We start from the raw sequence: 27,495 nt of genomic DNA on the forward strand, positions 1-27,495 counted from the left end.
GTTTGTTTTTTGGTCCTTATATGAACTACATTTAAGAAAACAGAGGTTGGGAATAGTAATTTAATTATTTTGGGAAAAGATTTCATACGCAAATTACATTTTCTTGAATACTATTCCTGTATTTTCTGCATACAAATATGTAAAATGTTGTACAAAGTTGTTTTATTTTTAATTTATTATTGTGTGTAATTTATTTTTTGTTTGTTATTGTTATTGTTTGTATTCTCTTGAATATGTGCCTTTCTGATTGAGCAATACAAATAAACTATTAACACAAAATGTTTAATTGCAAGTAAAATATGATTAAAGATGTGAAAAAAATAAATAATCGAATTAAATGAGCGAGTGCAATGCGTGATGTTTTGTTTAACGTGTGTTTTGTATCAAACAGTGGTGGAAGGAGTGAAGTTTTTGTTTTCGTAATTTGAGGTACATTAAAAATAAAAGAAATATTAGAAATGAAGCAATAAAAATACCAACAATTCAGTTGATTTGTTTACATTTTTACAGTAACATATTTAATCTCAAGTTGCTAATAAACTGCTAGTACTTTTACTTGTAGTGGAGTATTTTCACAGTGTGGCATTAGTACTTTTACTGCAGTAAAGGGTCTTAATACTCTTCCTCTGCTGCTCGTGTTAAATCAAACACTAGATGGCAGCAGAGGGCCACATTAAACAAAATAGGACTTTAAGTGAACCATGCAGTTCACAGAGAATCCTGCAGAGGACACTTTTAGTCTAATATTAGTTTTCTAATTTCTAAATCTAAAGTTTGGATCCTGATGTACAAATATGTCTTTTTGTACTTTAAGGACTTTAAAATAAGGAAAAAATAATGGACGGGGAAGAAATTACATTTATTATTCAGGTAAAAAAAACCATATCATCTCCTCTTCGTTAGGCCCCGCCTCCGGCTTCTGTGATTGGCCGCCTGGACAGGAAGGCAGTAGATGTGCATGGGGAACTTCCTGAAGTAGCTGCTGACCCAGGGTCTGTGGAGGACACGACACAGGAGACACCTGAAGTGACCTGGACACAGAATATAGTGCTCAGGCGGAAGGATACGAGTGTTTACTTGGCGACGCGCTGGCTGAGGCTCAGGTAACACAGGTGTGTCCTCAGCAGGTTGTTCTCTTGTCGACGGCGGAACTCGGCTTCACGCTGACGCTCGACGTCCAGACGCACCGAGTCTCGGAGCTCGGCCTCGATACGACCCAACTGAAACACACACACACACACACACACACACACACACACACACACACACACACACACACACACACTGAATGTATCTAACAAGTGTTGTGTGTGTAACACATCAATGAGCCTCTCTGTTCCTTCATCACCATCATCATCATCATCATCACACTGTAGTTTATTTTGACTCCTCCATCACTCATACTCACTAGAGCACCAAATGTGGATTCATTCACCACTGAAAATAGTCCCCAACAAATGCTCCATTTCCTCCTAAAGCATCCCCTGCTTTATGGACTGTTTGACTCTAAATGGACCATAATGTACTAAATGAACATCGTGCTGTATTGAAGAAGACTTGAAACTAGAGATTGAGACCATAAACTCATGTTTACAATGTTTACTGAGGTAATAAATCAAGAGAGAAGTAGAGTCATTTTCTCATAGACTTCTATACAACCAGAGGAGTCGCCCCCTGGTGGACACTAGAGAGAATGCAGCTTTAACACATGAAGCTTTGACTTCACTTTAAAGAACCGGGGGTTGTCTCCCACACCTCATCTTAAACGTTACCTCCTCCAGCAGACTCCGGTTGTCCCCCAGCTTCCTCTGCTGCTCGTACAGAGCCGGTGACGGTGAGTCAGACAGACGCCTCACTTCCTGCCTCTCTGCCTCGTCCACACCTGGTTTACCTGCTGCACCCGTCTGCTGCTGGACGATCGGAGGCAGGAAACAGGTGCTGAGAGAGAAAGGACAAACATGACAAAAAAAATAATAGCTCAATGTGGTGTAAAATAGTAAAAACTATAATTTAAAAGCCAGGGCTCCAGATTTAAAGCCTGAAATAAAATAATGTATGACACACACACACACACACACACACACACACACACACACACACACACACACACACACACACACTTCCATATAAACCAGTTTCCATTGAGATTTGTTTACAGTCGGGTCTGATCACAGAAACGTATCCCTTTGCCAAGGCCGTGCTTCGGTGGAGTATCACACACACACACACACACACACACACACACACACACACACACACACACACACACACACACACACACACACACACACAGTTATCAGATTGTCGTACCAGACTGAGTTTCCAGTTCGTCTGCAGATAGCAGCAAATGTTTCCATCCAAGTTTTTATTTGGTTGTATCTATTTTCTTTCTTCTTCATTTATTTAAATGTGAAACGTAACATCACATTGAACATCTTGGGCTGAATTTCCCCCCAAACAAATGTGGATGTTTGGAGGCTTGGGTTTTAGCTGTTATGGGAAAATTCAACACATGAAGCTGCTGCGCTTTTTTTAATTGTTCGACTTTATTGACGAAGGTTTGTGGTAGACTTTCTTTTTAACAATATGGAAAAAGTACAACATGTACCTCTGAGATGTAGTACAGTAAAGAGTACAACATGTACCTCTGAGATGTAGTACAGTAAAAAGTACAACATGTACCTCTGAAATGTAGTACAGTAAAAAGTACAGTATTTACTGTTACCTGTGTTCTCTACTGTCCGACTCCTCCTGAATCTTAGAGAGATGTCGAGCCCCCAGCCTGCACTGCAACACACACACACACACACACACACACACACACACACACACACACACACACACACACACACACACACACACACACACACACACAGAGGATAGGGTATCAGTTAATTACATGCCTCAGAAGAGGACGGATGGAAGCCTGGAAGAGACAGTTTCCGTGGTGACAGGAGACATCTGTCCATCAGACTCCGAGCTGACAGATGACACCGCTACACACACACACACACACACACACACACACACACACACACACACATAAACACACACTGCGGAGTAGAGATTAGTTACCTGTAGAAACTCAGGAACGTTACACCTGTTTTTTTTTTAGTTTGGATTAACAGTTTACCTCAGTCCCTCTTCGTCCAGTGGGCCCCACATAGGACCTTATTTGAGAAACGATGTGTCTGGCAGTTTAGCGGCTGGAGACAAATCATTTTTTGATCCCGTTTGAATTGTGCCATGAATTACTCCGATGATGTTTGTCAATTTAAAAGACAACTTTGCACGTCAAGAAAGTCTCAATGTTTCAGTGTTTGTGTGAAACTGCTCAATGAAGCGCGTCTCTCCACCTGAAGGCGGCGCTAGAGGAAATGCATCAACAGACACATAAAATGTGTCTGTTGTGAACTTGTTTTGGTTCAAATTCTTGGACGGATAGATGTTTGAGTTGTTATTTTTGTAAGAATGTAAAGTTTAGTAAAGGTTTGATTGTCATAAAAATCCACAGGGTTCATCCTCTCCTTTAGATTGTTTTGTAGTTTAAGAAATTAAAGATCCAGATCTGAAACCTTAAACAACAATCAAAAAGACAACTTCTTCAACTGTAAGGCTACAAAAAATATTTGTTATATATTTTCTGAAATGCCAAACATGAATATACTTTATGTTAAATAGAATAAAGCATGGGAAATAAAACATAACACAAACAATACACCCCTTTAAAAATCATTAAACGGTGTTAATTAAAAGCATCTTGTATCAGAATGAATCTGCAGAACTTGTAATCAATATTACTGCAAAGACAATATGTCTTGCTTTCTTCTGCAGAGAACTTTTCATCATATATTTCAAGAATCTAAGAGGGAAAACTTAAAGTCCTGCTCCACAAAATTTGATTTCTGTAAATAAAAAATATTTTTTTAAGAGAAAACACATCTGAAATCTCCTGCAGCAGCTTGAAAGATTCTTGTTTTTAGAATCCTTTTTAACGTTTTTCTTTGCGGCAAATACATCAACGTAGTTAAAGAACTGATATATATATATATATATATATATATATATATATATATATATATAAGTTGAGTATTAAACAGGTTTATATAGTGACGGATACTCACAGTGTGCTGGACGTCCATCTCTGTGTTTGTGTGTTTCCTTTCTGCAACTTTACCTTCGTCTCTGCAGCGGAGACGTTTCTCTCTGACACCTAATTAGTCTGTTTCTGCTGCTGCACCTCCTCCGCCTGAATTAGTCATCAGTGTGTGTGTGTGTGTGTACAGCTGAGGGAGTTCACATGTTAAGAAAACCAACCATCTCTCCTTAAATTTACATTCATATGCGACTACTTTCATTTTTAATTTGCAGTTAAAGTTACAGTGAGGAACTTTTACCTGGTCCTGAACCAGTCTCAGTGTAGTTCTGATCCTCTATATCAGGGGTGCCCAGACTTTTTCGGCTTGCGAGCTACTTTTAAAATGACCAAGTCAAAATGATCTACCTACATTAAAAATGCTGAATATCTATTTATTTATATATATATATATATATATATATATATACTGAGTATACTTTATATTTACAATACATGTTGGCGTACCTTGCATAACTGCATGAACCCTTACGGCACAATACAATTCTGTACATTTTTGGTCATTACCTTACTCTGATGACTTGCACTGAATGGAATTGGCCAGAGTTGCATAGTCCGGACAGTAGCTGCTGGTAGCCCGCCTCAAGCAGACTTCAAATGATCATCAGTCATGGTGGAACGGTGTTTGGACTTAATGTTCTTCATGTGGGAAAAGGCTGACTCACATAAATATGTAGAGCCGAATAATGCAGTCAAGAAGGGATCACATGTCCTCATGTTTGGGTACTTTTCCTCTGTGAGAAAACTGTCCATGAGCCCTGGACTTCAGCTGAATGTCAGCTTGCAGTGTCAAAATCTCATCCTCCACTCCAGACGAGTTCAGGTGAAACAGCGTTGCAATTTTTGATGCGAGTAAATCAACCTCAATATCTTCCCGAAATGTGCAGCACATAAGTGTAGCAACTGGCTCGAGTAAAGCAAAGTCTCGAAAGCGTTTGTCAAACTCTGACAGACACTTGTCAATCTGCTCTGTGTAGCGCGCACTGTCAAGTTACGCGCACGCCTTCCGTTGAGTCTCCAGTTCTGACGCGAGATTTTGGAAGTTTCCCAAATCATGGCGCTACAGCTTTAGCTTCTTTAGTAGAAATAAATTGGAAGGCTAACTAATTAGCTCGCCGGAGTTTTGCAGTAGCTCGCGTGGTTGACTGCGCATACATGGTGACCCGTGTGTTAGAAAATCAAGTGGCAAATGCCATGCGGACATCTAATTGTTTTTGAATGGCATGCGATCTACTCACACTACCTCCGTGATCGACGTATTGGGCACCCCTGCTCTATATGAACCAGTCTCAGTTTGGTCCTGATCCTCCATCAGACCTCCATCAGTAAATAGACCATCAGAGAGAAGATGGTCTGTTTCTATAGAGTTATTCTTAATGCTCGTCATCAGAGCCACCGGGCCGGATTCTGGTGAAACGAGATGAAATCATGCAGGTTCACCAGAAACTCCTTCAGCTCAGACTCCAGCAGAGACCGGTCCACCGTGGACAGACCGAGATCCTCCAGCAGAGACCGGTCCACTGTAGACAGACCCAGATCCTCTAGCAGAGACCGGTCCACCATGGACAGACGCAGATCCTCCAGCAGAGACCGATCCACCGTGGACAGACCCAGATCCTCTAGCAGAGACCGGTCCACCGTGGACAGACCCAGATCCTCCAGCAGAGACCGATCCACCGTGGACAGGCCCAGATCCAGGAGCTCCGGAGGGAGGAGAGCTCAGCCCCCCTCCTCCTCTTCTTTAGAAACACTACCACTTTAGTCCACAGGGACCGACTAAATCAACACAAAATGAAAGTTCCTCATATTAACTTTATTGTCAATATATTTTATTTATTTTGTTACGGTATCCACTCCTGGTGTAGATGCACTGCATTTTAAACTTTTACTGTTAAGTATTTTGACAGAACATCTTCCACCCCTGCCAATATGGATGTTAAAAACGCTACAAAAAGTAAAGAGGTACAATAAAACCCACATATTCACCTATTGTACACTGTGGGGACCTAAGACATCACACAGCATTGTGGGGACTTACCTGCATTTCTGGGGACCAAAGTGTGCGTCCTCACAGTTTTGAGTGTTCACTTTGGGGTTCAGACTTTAGGGTTGAAGAGAGATTTAGGTTCAAATTAAGGTCACTATAAAAGGCTGCGGGGTGAATTTAGTCAATGAAAGTCCTCATAACTGGCGACATGTTTTACATTCCAGATCCTACATTGTAGATTTATAGTTAAAATAGATGCAATGACATTTTTTTAATATACCTCACTGTTTATTAGTTTTAATATCCCATAATGCAGAGCATTCAGGATTCAGTCACGTTCAGTTCAACTGATAGAAAAGATTAATTCTTTAATTAATAAACAATTTCACACAAATCACTAAAACTACATATATATTTTTACTTTTAACAAATAACTTTACTATCTTGTAATTACTGCTTTTCGACCAAAGTAAAAAAAATGAAACTCCTAAATTTAGAAGAATATCTTTCTCAGGGTTTTGTTGTTTGAGACTAAATTACAAATAACAGTTGAAGTGCGAACAACAAAATTTCTGATATCAACATTCCGGCTTTTTTCTCAGAATTCTTGCTCAAAAATCAAACTTTGCTTGGGATTTTGAAAATAATCCCAAATTTCTTCCACATAGGTGTGAATCCTGTTCCATTAGAATGAGATCAGTACTTTACAGCAAATAAACTTCATCAATAAAAATAACTAAAACACAAAACAGCAAACTAATTCATTCCAGGCACTTTTCAAACTGAGCAATGCCTCGTCACAGTTTGCATAGGTCGACTGTATACTATACTCATATTTCTTCTTTCTGTTTTTACAGGCCGAAACAAGGTTAAACTCCACAGTATCTCACAAAAAAGCCAAAGATTTGAGAAAAGCCAGAAAAATAAAGGTAATTCGAGAAAATAAAGCCATTGACAGATATCTGTACATATCTGTTGTTCTTCTGTTGGTCTGCGTCACTACAAGCTAAACACTTTCTCAGAAAGAGGGAAAGAAATGACAATAAAGATGGTAAATAGAAGAACATTAAAGGAGATATTGTGATTATCTGATCCAAAAAAAGTCCACTGCATCTCTTTTTTTTGCAATTTCCCAGAACAATCAGCAAAAGTGATGAGTATGACAATAAAATTGAATTTGCAGCTTTAAAAAACCCAAAAGCAGAAGCGATGACAGTCTGCTTACATTACTCAGATTGTCTTCTTTGTGTGAGACCAACAAATATTTAATATAATTGCACTTAATATATTAATATTCTTTTGTTATTTGTCTTTAAATGTGCATCTGTGCAGCGTCTATAGAAGTAGAAGTGGTAGTCGGTGAAGAGCGCCCCCGCGTAGTGATGGTCAGTACTGCAGTCAGCTTGACCCTGAGAGGAGAGACATGTACAAGCACTTATTATTACTTATATTAATATAGTATGGATGCTACAAGATAAAGGCTGTTGTGTGTATTTATAATATAGATATAATATTATGGCATATTTCCTGATATGCCATCATAGATCTGTTAATAATCAAAAAATAATAATAAAAACAGGGGTCTTGTGCTTAATGAAACCCTTTCTTATAGAAGCAGAGGACAGGAAATAAAAAACATCAGTTTCTTACAGCCACTGTGGAGCGAAAGTGATACGAGCTGTGATAAAGACGAGCGACGTGAAGCGGCCATTCATGTTCTCCCTGAGGAAACACACAGAGAGACAAAACATCAAAAATTAGCTCTATGTTTACTCAACAAACGCTCAGTTTTCAATAAATGTCACATCAAGCTCACACTTTTTAAACTTATCTTTGGATTTAAAACATAATTTAATTTAGAACCGATTCTGAATGAATGTTAAAAACAACTAAAGATTATTATCTTTTTAAATTAATCCGGATATTATTGATTAGATTGATCTTTTGGTGCCGGAGAGAAGAGAAAACATGCTCATGACATCCTGTATGTTGCAGTAACACACGTGTCACTGTGTGATTGGTGTCCATGGATTAACGTGAGCGTAGCTGTGATTAGCATGTCGTTGTCATGATGTGAGAGAAACCCTGCCACATATCCATTATTCATCAGTGTTTACCCCACACACACTGCATTATTCACTGTAATGTAACTGAGTTAGTGGACTGGAACCTCAGTGACCCTAAAACCAATATATGCACACACAGAAGTTGATCCAAGCACGTACATGTATAGTTTTCCATCACAAGCACTGATGTTCAGTTTGCCTCTATTTTTACAGGTAGCAATTTTCCTTTAATTGTCCATAAAACACATAAAAGTGTGTATTGAAAACTTATTTGGCTACTTTCGGTGCTTATTACTCATCACTACAGACAAATATGCTTCCATGTGCTACTGTTTTGCTTTCAACCACGTCAGTAGGATCAGAAACAGCCAAATAAAATATAATAATGAAACTGTTAAAGCTCAGATTGTAATAAATCAATCAACCAATCAATAGGTAATGTTAATCTACGATATCTACCTGTGTGTTTGGTGGGTATCTGCTCCCAGTGACAGTGTTCATATCCAGCAGAGCAGAGCAGGAGGCCGACTCATCGAGGCCACACAAATGAACCACCAGCAGCTCTGTGGAACTACACAGAAGTAAAAATAAATATATATAAAACATGTTTAATTTACTGTCATATCTTTAGTTTTAGTCCCTAATTTAGAAAAACAACTGAGAAGAATTAGCTCAATTAACCCAAACTGTGAGCTAGCTAGCACGATGCTAATGCCAACATTTGAACATTAGCATCAACTAGCTATGTTAGCTAGTGTGCTAATTTGCTGCGTTAGCAATCACAAAAGTTATTTGAGCAGATATTAACTATTACTGTGTCCCAATTCTAATACTTACACTATTAACATTGCAAATGTTAAATTTTAATTAGTTAGATATTTTTAGAATTTGTATTTTAGTAACAAAAAGACATTTAAAAAGTATGAGTCGATGAGTCCAATATTAGCTAAGTTATGTATTTTTGACATTAAACAATTCTCTCTCTTTCTTTACTTGAACACCTTTTGTTTGGTAAACAAGTTTCTATATCCACAACCTCTTTTTATAGAATCTTCTATGTAAGCAGTTGGACACATAATTGTTATCTTTAAACATTAGAAGCAGTGTTAGCAAGTATGCTAATCAGCCGAGTTAGCATATATTAGCTACTACTTTGTCCCAATTCTATAAACTATAGGCTAATATTGTTAACATGACTTTAATGTTTTTTAGTAACAAGAGACATTTAAAAAGTGTTGACTTTAGCTAAATTATGAATTTTTAACTCGATCAATTTAAAATAACCAAACATACTATTTTTCTGTAAAACATTTAAAGCTATTGTTGTTTTTGTACCTTTTGTTTGTTAATACAGTTCCCATTTCCAAATCATCATTGATTGTATTATTATTATATTCAGACTGAAGATAAAGTTATTATTTGTATGTAGTATTCAGTTGGACACATTTAATTGTTAGCTAAGAAGTTGAACTAAAACTTATATATAAAGAACATATATAGAATTATATCGTGGTCTAAATTCCTGTTTTCATGGAGGTGTTTTAGACCAGATATTGTTTGGATGTTTACAGTCGGTGAGTACTTACTTCATGAGCAGCGTGACTCTCATGTTGACTGGGACAAACTGGCTGATGGGAACTCTGTAGGTGTATCTACCTGGTCTGAAGGAACCACAGTGAAAACATATCAGCTCACATTTAAACAAGTTGTTTTCTAACTGAGGGGAAAACTAAGCCCCAATATTCAAAAGATAAAATAAATTAAAAGCTACAAATTCACAAACATGTTGATTTATATTTGTCAATAATTTGACATTTCAGGCTACAGTTTAAAACAAGCAAACAAAGTCCAAATGAATCAGCTAATAAAATATATAATAGTGTATAATAGTGAACACAGATAAGGCTCATTTTTCTGTATTGAGTACTTTTACTTTTGAACCTTAAAGTACATTTTTGTGAGTATTTTTACAGAAGAGTATTGCTGCTTTTACTTATTTAAAGAATATAGACTGTTATAAGCTAGTGTCTAGGCGCTTCATCATAAATCATTGATGAATCATTGATCATCATTGGTTCTGAGTTTTTATGTGGTTCTATAAACAAACCCTCCAAAAAATCTGCTGCTGTTTTTCACATTAGTATTGCTATATAATTATCTATTATCTATAAGGCTCTTACCCTGTTGTAGCACACAGATAATACAGTATTTATGGTGTATTTATGGTCTGTTTTCTTCACTTACCCACATTCGCCTCTCAGGCAGTATTTACTGTCAATCACCTGCTGGTTCTCTTTGATCATGAAATAATGGATGGTGGTGTTCGTCCCTGATAAAAGATAATTATTGAGATACATCACATTGTGTGTAAATGTTTTATTGGATTGTTTTAGTCAGCTCAGTCGCCGTCCTCCCTCCAAAATGTGACGTGAACACTCACAGTCTCTGGCATTTTTCAGCTTGTCATAAAGTTTTTCTTTTCCCATTTCTGTAGAACAAAAACACACCAACCATTACAGCAGGAATCATCATCACATCCAGTTAGTACTGAAAGTAACGACAGTGATATCCAACCATGTGCATGTCTGACTGTCTTTATTTGATATATAATCTATTTCAAACATTCATTTATATGATGCATACATCTGTTTATTTTTGACATTCCTCTTTCCTACGTTCATGTGTATATTATGTATAAAGGAAGCTGTTGTTACCTGTCAGATCAGACGCTTCTTCTCCGGCTGATTCGGTGGAGGTGATGTTGGAGTCAGTGCTGCCCCCTGCAGGTGGTTCACAGCAGTACACCCGTTCACAGTACAGCAGGTCACAGAAGTCCACGTCTGGGGGCCAGGGGCCATGTGGACTGGTGGGTGGGACTGGTCGAGAGAAGTGGGAGTTAGCGTTATAAAAAAACAAGTGGTTTAAACATTCTATTGATCCACCTTTTAAATTAGCATTGCTGCCAATATATGTGAGGATTTGAATCATGTGAAACAAATACAAAATACTACATTTAACTCTAGCGCCTCTAATTGTCTTCTGGAATACAACATTGTCACCATGTCAGTATGTGAATGAATGAACAGTCAGTGGCTATCGCTACATGATCTGACATTACTTTGGACTCTGGATTACCTGTTTATCCAGGTGAACAGGATACATAATAATCATTATTCAGACTATATCCTACATTAAAGTGAATGTAAACACAGTCCGTGTTGTGAAGTTGTAGGTTACCTGTGCTGCTCCAGGCTGTGGTCTGCAGAGGAACCACACTGCTGTTACTAGCAGACAAAAACAACAATCAGAAAAAACAAAACCCCACACAGAACACGAAAATGATGTCGTAATTAAGTTTTATTGTTATTGAAAATTATGACAACCCCATAAACATCACAGGCAGATTTGGAGGCAGTGACTAACACGCTTAAAAGTACTGAAGCAGCCCACAGGACAAAACGTATACGTTTACATTTCCAGTATGGATCAACGGTCCCGCAAATGTCTTTGCATCTAAATGACTAATGGGGGGAGTATTAAATGAGAGCGCTGCAGACAGCTGATGCTAAACGGGCTGCAATATTATCATATTGGGCAACTCCTCACCGTCAATGTAAGTTGTTGTTTTTTGCCACAGACAGACTCAGGTTATTATTATGGAAAGAGAAATAAAACCTTTTTCTTTACCTTTCACTTGATCCGATCAGTTTTTATTGTGTGTCTCGCTGACGGAGAAGTCTCGTTCAGGAAATCTCAAGTTTCATCCACTTTGTCAAAATCAGCTTAATATTAAGCCATGACACTGGAAGTTTTATAAAATAACACCAAGCTACAATTTTATTACTCCAACACGATAAAACTCTTGCTTACATTCCGCTCTTCAACTCTCACTCAGATCAACAAGTCACCTCTCGGAAGATTCCAGAACAAGACTTCTCCTTGAGCAAAACTTAGTTATACACAATAATAAACACACCGGATCAAGCGTAAGGTTTTATTACTCTGTAGGGTTCTTAGCATAATGTTGTTCGACATTTATAATAACAATCTGAGCCTGTCAGTGGTAACAACAAGTACTTTTAATGGACGTACATCGACAGTGAGAAATTCCACCAAAGGATTACACTAAAGCCTGTATAGCGTCTGTCGTCTGCAGCGCTCTCATTCAATACTGGAGCAATTTAAAAGAACATATTGCCCCCATTAGTCACTTAGACAGCAACTGTCAGTGGTGACAAAGGGAATACTAATTAATTAAGTTGTTCTTTTACCTGTTCTGCTCAATGTCTCCATCCCTCAAATTTAGTAAGAACAGAGCTGTGATAGAGATGAAACTGCACACAAACACAGAGCATAATCGTGGTTAATTAATATTTGTCTTACTTCGTTTTACATATTATTGCAATGAAGTAAAAACAGGAAGTGACAGCATGCCTCACCACAAAGCCATGGTGGTCATCAGGGTGAAGATGCTGGCCTTGAGGACTTTATGACGCAGACAGTGGCTGTACTTCTGACTCCAGCCTGGTTTCTTAGCGTTCCCAGTCTTGGTCTTATTCCCAGTGTCCGTACTCAGCGTAATCGACACACTGCTGTGTTTCCTGGCTTTCCTGTTAGAGAAAACACAAGACTTCCACCTTTAATTCTGAAATCACAGACGAACCCGGTGGATTTATTTTTGTTTACCAGAAACCAAATATGATCCATCATTTCCACACTTTCAAGCTGAATATTTTATTTTAAATAAATGTTGGTTAAGTCACTGTATATCATCGAATGAGGTAACACGCAACATAACCACGCAACATAACAACGCAACGTAACAACGCAACGCAACAACGTAACGCAACAACGCAACATAACAACGCAACAATGTAACAACCCAACGTAACAATGCAACAACGCAACGTAACAATGCAACGTAACAACGCAACAACGTAATGTAACAACATGACTGGCGTAAAATAAACACGCTAGTTACACCCCTAACAGATTCTCTTACGTAGCGTTACTTAACAAGCGTAACTAGCGAACTTATACAACAATCACTCCCAGCAAACTGTCTTACGTAAGAAGTGTAAACTCAACATATACTTTTGGTTTTACTCACAACACTAGCAACGGCCACAAAAACTAAACAAATTTAAAATGTCAACGTATCCGTGGTTTGCAGAAACGTGCAACGGCAACATATTTTCCTGACGAATGGGCCGGATTTAGTCTCTCCCCCACTAATGGAACCCCTCGTTGCATTTGCAGTATTATAAACTTGGTGTTTGTGGTGACATTCTTGGGAATTCCCGACACTGTTTGGATCTATGGGAACCAAAAACCCAACTGCAATTACCGCTTATCGCCACGAGTGTCGCCAAAGAGAACAAAACAGAGACCTTTGAGATTTTAACTTTAAAAACAGTCTTGACTGCAAAAAGTAAAACAAACAGTTCTGTGAATAGCTTTAACCAATAATAATTGAATAACTAAATAGTAATACTTTCAATTAATTATCAACACTTATAAGATCAAACCTCCATTAATCTCAGTCTGTAATCTTGACCACAGTTCAGCTGCTAACCTACTGTCCTTCAACCTGCCTCGTGGAATTATGACTCAGTTCGTCATTGCCTACATTTCCCACAATGCCTTTCAACAAGAAACATACAATGGGTAAAACCACAGCACAGGAAATGGCCAGTTTGTGACGCTTCACAACTTCATCTTTATTTTTAGCTGCAGTTAATTCTTGGAAGTCTTTTACGGCTGCAGCTCTTCAGTCATTCACACAAACGTTTTCAGTAGCCTTCAGAGACTCGGTCGGCCTTGAACTGTGATACACTGATAACACAGTGATGCTGCTGTTATGTAACACACACACACACACACACACTTTATCAGTACTCATGGTGTTCTACTTAATAACCTGAACTGCCCTCACACACAGATTACATGGAGTTACGTTTTTTTTTTTTACAGTCAGGGTTACAGATGAATAAACGAATGGATAGATGGATGAATGGATGGATAGATGGATGAATGGATAGATAGATGGATGAATGGATAGATAGATGGAGGTACCCGGTGGAGCGCAGGCTTCCTGTCAGGCTCTTCAGCTTTGCCAGTCGGCGGTTCCAGACCTCCAGCTCTTGGATCCGAGTCTCCAGGTTGTCTGTGAGCTTCGAAAGCTGCTGCACCGCCCCCACGTTCTCCATGAAGATCTGCTCCTGGAGGAGGACGAGGAAGAGGAAGAGAGAATCAGAGGAACTACAGTTTGGACAACTTTAACAAAATTCTTTGTTAAGTGAGATTCTGTTGTGCTGGGACAGACGTAATTCTTCATTTTCAACTTCAGGTTTGGTAGCATGCTTGTTGTTGAGGCTCATGAGGACGGTAGTTGTTCAGAGGGAGCTAATAAACTTGGATCTTTGGTCCAAAGCCTTTTATCTGACAACATGGAGCGAGAAGCACCAAAATATTTAGATTTTATACCAAAAAAAATACTTAAAGCATTATTCAATTAAAACAATTGGTTGGTGGAAGGAAAATCATTAATTATTAAACTTTTGATAGTGAAAGTCGATTTTCTCTGTTTCATTAAATATATTTTGGTTCTGGACTGTTGGACAGAAAAAAACAAGACATATGAAGACACCATGTTCAAAATAAATAATAGATAGATTAAACAACATACAACGATCATTAACCAACAGAGACAAACACATCAGAGTGAGGAGGAGGAGGAGATTACTTTGTCCACCATCAGGAAGTTGTGAATCTTCTCTCCGTCAGAACAGGAAACGTCTCCGACCTCCGTCACCGCCGATGGCAGCAGCTCCTTCACCTCCTGAGCTATTATACCTGAAACACAATCAGAAAGCATCACACTCACCTGGTGCTATGAATAAATAACAGTTTCAACGTTGTGATGAAGTTTTAACAACGCATCTCGTCACCTGTCTGGTGGGTGTGGTCTATCCCCATGGTGGAGGCAAACTCTGGTTTAAAATCAAACTCAACTATTCTCATCTGAGTGATTCTCTTCAGCTGCTGCTCAGAGTCGACCTGAAAAAACAAACAGATGAGCACATTTGTTGTGAGACGTTTCCATAGAAATATAAAATGTTACTCCCATCTGTACGTCGTCTTACGTCCTGTATGTTTTCCTTGGCGCGGCGGTCGGACGGCTGCATGATGGCGCCCATCACCTTGGCATTGCCGCAGACGACCAGCGCCTCATCGGGGGAGTCGGTGTTGATGCCCACGCGGCCCTGACAGACCATGGCGTCCTTCACCGCCCCACGCTGCCAAAGGGCGTCCCCGTCCATCTCGAACTGACCCGGGTTAGAGGCCTGAGGAGGGTGAGAGGCTACAGTTTTATAAATCAGACATCTTCCTTATTAATTCACGGTTCATAGTTAATTGGCTTCGAAGTCGGTGTTGTTACCCTGACAATGATTCTCTCCGACGCCAGAGCTGTGAGGAGGAATGTCTCCTCTCCTCCCACTGCAGCGTACAGACCGACCACCATCTGAAAATATCTACAAACAACACAACACAATTAAACACAATTCATTCGTTCTTTAGTTCATTCATAAAGTCACCCACACACCTCTGGTCGGGGTTGGGTTTGCTTTTCTTCCTCATGTTGTTGGACGTCGTCTCGCTGAAGTGCAGTCGGCCGAGCGTTACCTTCGTGATTTTGCCGCTGGGCAAACTGACCCTAGTGGAACATAGTTTATCGTTTGTAAAATATTGCATTACTGATCTGTTAAAAGTTTAACATAGAAAACACTGAAAACAAAAGTTACTAATGAACCATATAACATTTCAAGCCAACGACTGCAATGACTAGGTTTTTGAGTGCAGTGAGAATAGGCTCATCGCTGCCCCTTGTGGTCGGTGAAGTAAAAATACAAACAACTGGTTTGCTCAGGGATTGGCTATTCACAAAGCCCCTCCTCTAACAGCTATCATCCAATCATAACGAGGCACAGCAGGGCTGTCAAGCTTAGAATTCTTCCACATTCGTGTTTTCTACTTGGATCATCAACTGGTGAGGATGTTGACTTAACTGACTTAACATGGTGCATGTAGGGATGCTTCCCTACCTGACAGGGTGGAAGGGCTTCTTGCTGCGGTCGGGTTGAGATTGCTCAATGGTCACCTGGTGGCTCGGAGATTCAAGCTGTGAGGAGTGAGAACAACAGGAAAATACTGAACACCCCCAGCTGGTTGGGTTTCCGACAATATTCAGCAGCTTTCCAGTTTCTCTGAAAAAACATCTTGTAGGTGTAGCGGTGTTTCATCAAGATGCTGTAAGCTACATCTTGTAAGATACCAACAAGTCACCAATCCATCCCAGAACCAGTTGGGTTTTGTTGACGGTAGAGTTCGGCCTCTTACAACGACACTGAGGTTAACACTGCTGATCTGCAAGTAGCTATAATTCTACCGGCTGCTAGGCTAGCAATGTCTCCCTGCTTTCAGTGTTTGTGCTAAACTGATCTTAGATTATTCTGGCCCTTTTTCAAATTGTTTTCTCTTTGTACTATTTTTCAGGCCAAGTCCTGGATGTTTTTTTTACGTCTTTCATTTGAAGCTTGAAGGCAAACTGAATTGTGAGTAATTTATCTTGAATCATAAACGCATACTTCTTTGTTTTTATATTTTGCTGGTCACAGAGCGAAGATATACGTTATTTACGTACCTTGACCCCAAACACTTTTATCTGGAAGTGGTCGACCTGCTGCGGCCCGCCAGGTGTTGTGACGTATTTTGGCTCAGTGGCCACGCCGATGTGAACAGTGACCTGGAAGTGGTTCTTCTTCTGGCAGACGAAGGCCTCGTCAGCTGCAGAGTAGTTGAACCCTTTATCTGTGTCGACGTGGTAGGCAGGAGGAGACCTGGAAACGCAGAAGAAGAAATCAAAACTGCTCCTTTGTGCAGGTGCTTGGTGCTTGATTTTAAATTAAAAACACTGATTCAGCTGGTTCTATACTCACATTGTCTGGTAGCTGCCGTCGTAAGAAGTGATCCAATCCTCCAGCCTGTAGTGTTCCCATGTGAGAAGTTGGTAGGATCCCGAACTGCTGACGCCGTTCCCTACACTGCCACCTTGAGTCCCATCACCTTCACTGCAGGTGGCCTCGATTCCTGCCGACGGTTCCTCGGACTCAGATCTCCTTCTTTTTTTACTCTCTGAGGAGCTGAAGCAGGAAGAAACAGAGCTCAGACCAAACAACCAATAATTAGAGATCTCCACCTACCGACCGTCTGGGGATTTCTAAATGCAAAGTTTTGTCTAGAACAGCGGCAAGAACGACACCTAACAAACCTACAGCCCTTACACGTTCTAGATTCCTACAGGCCAATCCATTATTATCTACATGCATGAGGACGTACATGTCTGCCGTGAAGGGATAACGCGGTGTTATTGGTTGACGTCTTCTAGGACGGGGCTCCAGGGGAGAGAGCCGGAGGCTCTGAAAGATTAAAACTTGCAACTACAAGTCATATTCTTGAGCCTTTTACTGGCGGAATGATAGCTCTGAATCTTTACATGTTGCTATTGGTAATGCTTCATCCTCTACCGCCCATCTAACTTGTGGTGTGCCACAAGGCTCATTTTTAGATCTTCTACCGTTTCTGTTTACATACTTCCTCTTTATATTATCTGCAAATAAGTATACATTTATATGCTGACGACACCATGTTGTATATTTTCATGACATAAGTGCCTTGAAGAGATCAAATGCTGGACGTCAAACAATATCCGATCCACATATCCAGATCAACCCAACGTCAAGCAACAATCAACTTGTACCCAGAAATCTGGGAGTCCTCTGACTTCATGTTTGATGCTCAAGTCAAGAAGGTTTCCCAGCCTGAGAATATAACTGAAATGGGGTTTCTTCTACCCTCTGCTGCACTGGAGAAAGCTGCTTTTATCCACCTGTTACTACTATAACTTAATGTATTCCTGTTCAAGCCAGAGTGCAATCACCCTATTTTAGCCTCCCTTCAACTGGCGACCAGTTTGTTGAAGAATTGGTTCAAAATGTTGCGTTTAAAATACATCTGTGAACTCATGTCTGATTATGAACTGGACCATTACTGGAGGTTCCTTGGTCAGTAGCTAGAGTCTAGATCCAGATCCTTGAGGTTTCTTAGCTTTGGGGGGCCTTTCCAGACGAACCCAGACTGCTACTATCGTGTCAAGTTCTTTTTTTTTATGACATATTTATTCAGCCAGTCAAATATTGAAATTTTCTGCCAAACTTACAGAATGTAAAAATGACAATCTGGCGACTCAGTAAAGACTGAAAGCCACAAAACTGACAGTGCTGAAGGTTTCCTTACCAGGTGTGCAGCACTGCGGTGGACCCCAGCAGGTAGGTTGAAGGTGGCGTGGTTAAATTTGGGACCAGGCCCGGACCGGCGCAGGGCGTGGCATAGCTGTTGGAGGGGGGCATTGGCGGGGAAGGTGGTGTGGGAGGGGTGTAACCCTGCGGGCAGCTCTCTGGACTCACGTAGTGTGTGTGTTCAGGTGAGCGGTGTGTGTGCTGGTGCAGCGGAGCAGGTGAGGTGCCAGACTTGATGTAAGTGTTTGTGAGGCCCAAAGTGTGGAGCTGATCGTGGGTCAGCAGCTCATGGGGGGCTGGGGCGGGGTCTCGGTCCTTAAAGCGGCAGGACGTCGAGGGGGCGGGCCGTTGTGTTGGCTGGATGGTCTGCTGGTTGGACCAATAGGACGCCTTGTAGTGGAAGTCTGCCAATCAGAGAAGTAGATTTTGTTTCACCCTGTTTGCTAATTTTCATGTTAAAACACACTCAAACCAAAGACATAAACACTGTCACTAAATAAGTCAGCCCTCCTTTTTTTCACACATTTACAGCAGAATTTTGGATGGAAATCAATTAATTTTGAAGGAGTTGCCGCCATCTGTAGATTTGTTCGTAGAGGCGTAAGATACAGTTTCATGAAGCTTTTTGTGTAGAGTTCAACTTTAGCAAACTTTGATATGTGAATTTGAGCTGCGATGTATAAACCATGTTGATAGTGCCGACTTAAAATAGATAAAAAAGACAATCTTCTTTATTTAAAACTTGTCTTGCAGTACATGTGGTGCTGAAGCTGTGAACAGTACCTGGTATCTGTGCAGGTGAACAGGCCTCCGAGCTCGAGTCAGGAGGAGACTCAGGGAGCATGCTGGGAAAACAAACAAACACAGAAACCAATAAAGAAACACATCAACAGTGTGGAGTATCTAGTAACCCACGCATTCATTAGCTGGCAGCTTGTAGACAGAATATAGTATTTCTTTCATTTGTTTTCTCAATTCCATAGAAAGGTTTATGTTTAATGGGATCTCCTCTTTCTGTAGACAGACGTCTGTATTTACAACGTCCCTCAGCTGATAACCAACTAGGTCAATGCTGTTTGTGCGTGTGTAGGAATGAAGACGACACCGTTGGTTTCCTGTTACTACTACCGCTACTCGTCTAGTTTATTGCATACTATGTCCACTTTTTTAATCACTTAAAATATAATCATCAAAATGTAAATAACAATATGTGTATTGGACTTTGTAGGAGCTTTTCTGAGGAGCAAACTACACAAAAACATCAAAATAATTGGTGAAATCAGGAAGTGTTTTCCAGGAGAGTGATAAAGTTTCATGTGAGTGTGAATCTTACAAGCTGTTGGGATCCATGTCATTACTGAGGTACTGCTCCAGGATGCTCGTATCCACAGCGACAGAGCTGTCCAACACACCTCTCACATCCTGACCTGCACACACACACACACACACACACACACACACACAGTAATACATTACTCTTTTTAGACTCTTTTTATTACTCATTTTAGCATCAAAGTGTCTAAATGTGTTCTTTAACCCCTTGAACCCCCTCCTCAACCCATGGTACCTCCTCAATCGCCACAGGAATCCTTGGCGACCCCGGGAACTACCTCATGAACAAAACGGATCTCCTCAAGGGCAACTAGAACTTCATCAAGGAGCTGGGGAACCTCTGAAAGACCACTGGAACCAACTCAGAGACAACTAGATCATCGCAAAGTCAATTAGAGCACGCACGGACCTTTGGGCTGTCCTCTTCAGATCCAATATAATCTTTTCAAGGAGCCGAGCAAACTCCACAAGAATGACCTCAAGGATCAAAACATCTGCCTCTACAACCTGCACCACTTCCAGGACAACTTGGAGCACTTCTTCAGGACCAGTAGAACCTCCTCTAGAATTCGTGAAACCTCCACAAGGACCATTTGAACCTCTTCAAAGACCAGTGAGACTTCCTTCTACTCATGGAACATGGACTGTGGTCTTCAAGGACTAAAATAACATTTCCAAGGAGCCCACTTAGGTCCACAAGAACTACCTGTACCTGAAGGACTTGAGCATCCTCAAAGACCCTTGGAACCACTTCAAGAACCAGAAAGCCACATGGATTCCTCTAGTGACTCTTGGACTGAAGTGACGTTATGAGTCTGCTCACCACTGAAGAACTGCTGCAGCGCCTCGTTCTCTCCCAGCACCTGGAGAGGCAGCCGGCCTGCTGCATGCTCCATGCTGCCCAGCAGGAGGCGCTGCAGCCGGGGCGTGAGGAGCGATCAGGAGGGCCCCCTGCTGGAGCTGAGGACAGACAATGTGTGTTAAAATTTAAATTTAAATGAATAAATACTAAATAAATAAATAAAGATGCTTTGAATATTTACATTTCATGGTGTTGACGTAACATTGCAGCTTTAAAACATTTCTAAGCATTGTGTAGCTTCAGGGAGCAAAAACAGGCTTCTGTAGTTTTAAAGCTACTTGACAGAACATTTAAGGCTAAATTTAGTTTACAAAGCAGAAATAAAGGCCACATAAATAAAACAGGTAAATTGCTGCAATTCAATCATTTTTAGAATAAAGAGAGAGACAATCGTGACAGATCTTCTGTTATGTGCAACATTAAGTTCTGGCGATGGGTTTCTGTCACTTCAAAACATGACATTTAACGGAACATTAACCTTTTTTAATACGGTAAATAGTGTTCTCTTATTAATAGAAGGCTACATTAACAACTGGAATTCTGACTGCATCCTATTGAATATGTGAACAAACATGGAGGAACTAGCAGACTTTGTGTTTAGTTCAGTTTGCACGAATAAAAATCAATAACAGAAGTGAAAGTGATGTTTCAATATTCATCAAGAAGCTGCAGGTTTATACAACAGACCTCCCCAAAAATAATGAAAAGAAAACATAATGAAAAGAAAACATTTTCAGCATAATTGCAACACAACCAAACCAATAATTACAGATTTTACACTTTTTTACACGTATTCTGGCTCCACAGGTTATTATAGACTTATTATAGGAGCTGAGGTTCAGCTTCCAAAATTCTAAATTCTAACCAAAACTCACACAATTGTCAAAATGTTGTAAAACTTGAAAAGCCAAAATGTCCGTAGTGAGGCAGAAGCGTTACGCAGACATATTTGTTCAAACACACCTGTCCGTCTCTTCAAGATGGCCGGCAGTCCGTCGGTCAGTCAGTCTATACAAGCGCCTCGTCCTCAGGTACAATCCATCTGTTATTAGAGACAGATATTTACTCGCACAAGTCCTGCAAATGTGTCAAGTCTTCTTCTGTGGTTTTAAGTTGTGAAATTGACCTTCTAGAGATGAATTCTTCTTCTTGTTGTTTGTGGCGTCTGTGGGTCGTCTCTGTCCGTCTGAACTTTGAGCTCTGAACAGGAAAAAGGTGAAAGACATTCACACACCTGACACACCTGACACTAGAGTGTGTGTGTGTGTGTGTGTGTGTGTGTGTGTGTGTGTGTGTGTGTGTGATGAGGCCATAAACCATCTTGCTGGATGTGCACACTTACACACATGTTTTTGTATCGCTATACTTGTGAGGACCCTCATTGACAACCATTCATTCCAGACCTTCTAACTCTTCAATCTTAAAATAAATAAATAAACATTTTGGGAAATATGCCGAGTTAGAGGAGAAGTTTGGCACCACAATCATGTCTGTACGGTAAATACGAAGACACAGCCAGCAGACGATTGGCTTAGCTTAGCATAAAGACTGGAAACAGAGGGAAACAGCTAGCCTGGCTCAGTCCAAAGGTAACAAAGTCATAATGTCTGTTCTGAGACTTCAAACTTACAGTTGATGAAACAACAAAAATTGGGCAAAAATATGGCAATTTGTGAGGGAGACTACTTCACCGTCACAATATATTCATATGAGTCTGCAGTTATCTTTTCATATATGTACATTGTTGTATTGGATCAAGGTAAGATGTCCTGTTATGGGCTAAAACTGGACCTCATAAAGATAGAAATAAACACACACGCACACACACACACACACACACACACACACACACACACACACACACACACACACACACACACACACACACACACACACACACACATACCTGTCAGATTCTTATCTGTTGTGCGTCATGAGTAAATACTGTCCTCCACAGACGATGTGTAGGAAGAGGAAGACGTCCATCATTTATCCAGCAGAAGGTGCTGACGACTGCAAAATAAGAAGTTGAGAAGAGGTTAACAGAATCAGTGTAATTATCGCTCTATAAAAATGTTTCTATAGCACTGTAATCAGTGCAATTATTGCACGAGAATCAGTTCAATTGGTGCACTATAATAGATGTATTAATAGCACTATAATCAATGTAATCATTACACTATAATACATGTAATTATTGCACTAGAATCAATGTAGTTCCAGTGGTTCTATGTATCTATGTAAGTATGTTGAAAAACAATGCAGTATACCAGTAAAATAATCTGAGGTATTGTATATGAAGTATTTATATTCATCTCTTACTGAACATCAGTGTCAAATCAGATAAATTCAAACTAATTCCAGACGAGTGTAGCTTCTCGTCTGTCCAGCAGGTGGAGCTACAGGGCAGTTCTTCTCGTCAGTCAGACACCGGAGACCCACATGGGCTCATTCAACACTCAAACAATGTGTTCACAGACAGGAGAGAAGTTCGGCTTCTGCAAACTTCAGGCAGTTCATATGAAAATGATGAAGAAACGTCAGTTGAGACAAACCTTTGTTATCAGAGATATTATTATTACAGTGAGCCAGAATCAGTCCACGGAGGTCTGGTTGGACACGTTGGTTGATCTCCTAACATTGTGTGATTGGTTTACCGCTCTGGCAGCATGTAAAGACACTGCAGCAGGTTTTTCAAGTTTGAAAACAACAAGATCTCCAAACAAATAGTAATAAAATATGTTTGTCATTGTTTAAGCTTTGGTTAGCTTTAGGCTCAAAATCAAACCTACAATAACTGATGTGTGTGTCCTCTTGTTTGCAGCAGCATCAAGCTGTTCTTATTCCCACATGTTACAGATCAACATGAGGATTCATCTGTAGTCTTTGTGTTTGTGTCACCTGATTAATGGAAGTCCAATATCCTCTCTGTGTTTGGTCTCCACCACCTCCTGAGGTAAACATCGGTCTCTTTATCTTCTAAATGTTCCGCTATGTTCAGCAGCTAACTGAGTCGTTCTGCTGTTTGCTGCCGAGCAGGAAGTGAACAGAAGCTTTCTGTAGCTTTTTCCTCTGAAAACGCCTCGATGAGAGCAGTGAGAGTGAACCAGAAGAGTAAAGTTGATGAACAATGAGATAAAAGTCGCTATAAAGCTGCAGATTCAGGTGGAGCTCCATCACGACCAGAGATACACGACACAGTGGACGGTTATGGGTGAAGTTTGGTCACAGAAATGACTTGATCGTGGTTTAAAAACTTTACTGTTGCTAGGTGACAAAACGCCAAAGACATATCAAAGTCAGTGGTCGTATCGAACCAATCATCCACCCTGACATCCTGTTCTTTAGTCCAACTAAACAACCAACAGATACAAGAGTTAGACGGCAGGAATTTAATTTAATTCCTGGCAGCGTGAAGACGGCTTTAACACAGCTTGTATAGTTTATCTTTTTTAAATGCTTCATTTTATGAGCCCATAAATTGCTAACAATTTTCTAGGAAGTTTCTTGGACGTCACTTTGTAATCTGGTGCTAATTATACGGAAAACAGAGAGTTTATACGGCTTCAAAGAACTGCTCAGTTGAATTAAAACGTGCTGGAAATGAAGTGAAAAGTTAACTCTAGAAACAGAATATGAGAATATCTAAATAATGAAAACGAGAACATACACCAGCTCTTATATTTATATCTTTACTTCAATAAAAACAATATCATTCAGACGCTGAATGTTTTATTTACATGTGAAATAGTTTGAGTGAAGATTCCATTGAGTCCTAATGCGTTACATGACATGCAGAATACAGTTGGACTTGATGTTGAATTGGTTCTCTGTAATCAAGCTTTGTGGCTCTTCAACTCTTTTCTATGCCGACGACAGTGTTTAATATTTGCAGCATCGTGTCATGTTTCTGTGACCTCTGACCTTTCTGCTGACTCCGTAATGACACATAACTTCCGTTTAACAATAACTCTTCTGTCCACTCTTATCTCATGGTCATCACACACTCCATTGTGTTTCTTATCGGTGATGTGGATCACAGATTACAGCTTCCTGCCAGCGCCTCAGTGATGAGTTTCACATGTTTAACAAACAAAGAAGAGAAGGAATGAAGATTTGGGGTTGATTCAGTTTCTTTTAAATTTGTGGTAACGACTGTGCCTCACTTTTCTATTTTCACCTTAAATTCATGTTTCTGTTGATATGTGTGAAAGCACCATCAGGGTTTATACGTAATATATATTTTTAACATCTTTAGTTTTATATTTTTCTCTTTATTTGTATTTATGTCATTGATACTTTTTTATTGTTTTAATCTATTGTTTCATTGTTTAACTTCTCTTCTCTTGTTTGGCTTTATTTCAACAGGGACATTACAGTGTCTGTACTTTGGCTCCACAGTTTATTATTATTATAAACTTATTATAGTAGTTGAGGTTCGACTTCTAAAAATTAAAAACAAAACTCACACCTTTGCTAAAATGTATTCCATATGCATTTAGCTAAAATAATAGAAAAATCTAAAAATGTCCCGAGTGATGCATAAGAGTTAAACAAATAAAACAAACCAGAGAAGAAGAAGTGTCTGCAGCCATAGAAGAAGAACAGGCAGGTGGTTCATGTGAGTGGGATTCATAAAAAACAGAAAAACATTTAAATGAAATAAAAACCACTTCACAAACGTTAAACAGTGACTCTGCGCTCGGGTTGGTCCGTTCCTTGTTCTGGGTAATTGTGCGATTGCTTTATCGCGGTGTGACTCACCTTTTTATTCTGTTGGAGCTACAAGAAGTTCAAATCAAACGTCTTCTTCAGGAGGAGCAGAATATTAATATCCACGATGCGTCACAAGGTTACGAGTGAAGTTAACGAGATGATTGAATGACTGCTAACGTTCTCTCTGACTCATCGATGAAGGAAACTTCAAACGTTGTGCTGAAAGAAAAAACAAAAACTCATCAACACCTGAAGCTGGTTTCTGAGCAAAGGTGATAACGAGTCAGGTTAATTAACACTGATTATTATTTCTGCTCTTTGTTGCACTAAAGGTACTAATACCACCACGTTATTATCAGCTAAATGTACTAAAAGTACTTAAAGTAAATGCCCTGTTTTCAGCTTTGTGACGATGCATTTAACTCTTTTAGAGTTTATTTCGCTGAAGAAGAAGGAACACATAAAGGAAACACTTCATCCTTCAGTTCATCACAAACAATAAACATCAACACATCTGGAGATACGAGGTTTTACCTGAACAGGAAGGAGATGAGAACCTGAAGAGTAACTGAAGCTGTCAGACAAATGTAGTGAAGTACAATATGTACCTCTGAGATGTAGTACAGTAACAAGTACAATATGTACCTCTGAGATGTAGTACAGTAACAAGTACAATATGTACCTCTGAGATGTAGTACAGTAAAGAGTACAATATGTACCTCTGAGATGTAGTACAGTAACAAGTACTAGAAGTACCTCTGAGAATTAGTGGAGGAGAAATAGAAAGTACTTAAGTAAAGTACAAGTACCTCACATTTGTACTTAAGTAAATGTATAGTTACTTTCCACCACTTTTAATAAATGTTTCAAATCTATGAACCAGGGCAGCATCAGATATGTATGTATTTCAGAATATGGTAATACAATCTGTCGTACTTCTACGCTTCATTAACCTTCATGTGATGAAGATGAATCGTGTGTCTGCAGCTCAAAGACGCTCCTTCATGATCCTTCAGTGATCCTCGACACGTCTCCGTCTCTGCTGGTCTGGATGGATGAGCGCTCCGCTCGCCGTGCTGCTGTGCTTCAGTTTGTAATTGTTTGAATCAGAACCTCGTTTCTGTTTTAAATGAGTCACAGCAGCCTGTTTGTGGCTTCATTCAATGAAACACAAGACGCTTCAGTTTACAGCCATGCTTTGTTTTATATGCATCACAAACTAAGAAAACTCACTCTTGACTTTTACAAACTAAAATAACTCAAAACATTCAAATATTTTACAAAAGTTTACAGGAAGAGAAAACAGATGAAAGAACGATGTTTGAGCTTCGTTGTTTGTTTTTAGACATTTTAAGTGCTGATTGTTGAAAGTGCAGCAGATGAACCGTTACACAGCGGACATTCAAACAGTCAATGCTTCTTAAAAATGGTTTCTATGATTACAGCTGTAGGCGAGACCCCGCCCACACACATTAGTCAACGAGCCAGCTTCATGATTCAACTGATACGATAGAAAATAAAAATACAACTAAATACTAATTCATTTCAAAGCATTTTGGACGTTAAAACCCACCAAAAAAATCTCATCTCAAGTCCCACTTATTTTTTTTGTCTTCCTCAGAGGAAACTTCATCCACCGATGAAGACCAGGAGACGCAACTGAAAGCTGATAAGTGGACCGTTGAGTCGAGGCCTTTCATTTCTCTAAGCTCTCACGGGATTCAAACCATCAGGCAGCGGATGATGTTTGTGCAACATGTTCATGAACAATTAGTCAAACCCTCGGACTCATGCAGGATTACATCTTTAACATTTTTACAGTTTGTAACAAAACAACAGTTAAAAAAGAAAACTGAGAATGTGTTGAAAACATTTCTGGGTTGCATCATGATGTCATACATTTACACTGAGTCACTTCATGCGTCTTAAGCAGATCGGAAAGCTGTCTGACGAATAAATGCATTCAAGAATAGTTTGAACCATCTCTGCAGCTGAGCGTAAGTAAAAGTAGTAATAAA

General features: G+C 39.8%; 1 protein-coding gene across 1 annotated transcript; it reads right to left on the reverse strand.

Moving 5' to 3' along the window:
* Positions 1-885: 885 nt before the first annotated feature.
* On the reverse strand, positions 886-20,795 carry myrfl (myelin regulatory factor like). Its single transcript, XM_076111315.1, has 27 exons — positions 20,723-20,795; positions 19,901-19,994; positions 19,351-19,412; positions 18,566-18,971; positions 17,209-17,412; positions 16,914-17,109; positions 16,315-16,391; positions 15,816-15,926; positions 15,651-15,744; positions 15,355-15,555; positions 15,160-15,268; positions 14,955-15,064; positions 14,285-14,430; positions 12,649-12,819; positions 12,481-12,543; positions 11,447-11,493; positions 10,924-11,085; positions 10,650-10,697; positions 10,454-10,538; positions 9,796-9,870; positions 8,669-8,780; positions 7,794-7,865; positions 7,466-7,552; positions 6,195-6,202; positions 1,773-1,938; positions 1,078-1,220; positions 886-994 (listed from the first exon to the last, which is right to left on the reverse strand). The coding sequence occupies exons 1-27, from the start codon at positions 20,793-20,795 to the stop codon at positions 886-888; spliced, it is 3,231 nt and encodes a 1,076-aa protein (XP_075967430.1).
* Positions 20,796-27,495: the final 6,700 nt, after the last annotated feature.

This window comes from Anarhichas minor, unplaced genomic scaffold (assembly GCF_050575085.1).
Source record: "Anarhichas minor isolate MPS153535 unplaced genomic scaffold, ASM5057508v1 ptg000045l, whole genome shotgun sequence".
Taxonomy (NCBI): domain Eukaryota; kingdom Metazoa; phylum Chordata; class Actinopteri; order Perciformes; family Anarhichadidae; genus Anarhichas; species Anarhichas minor.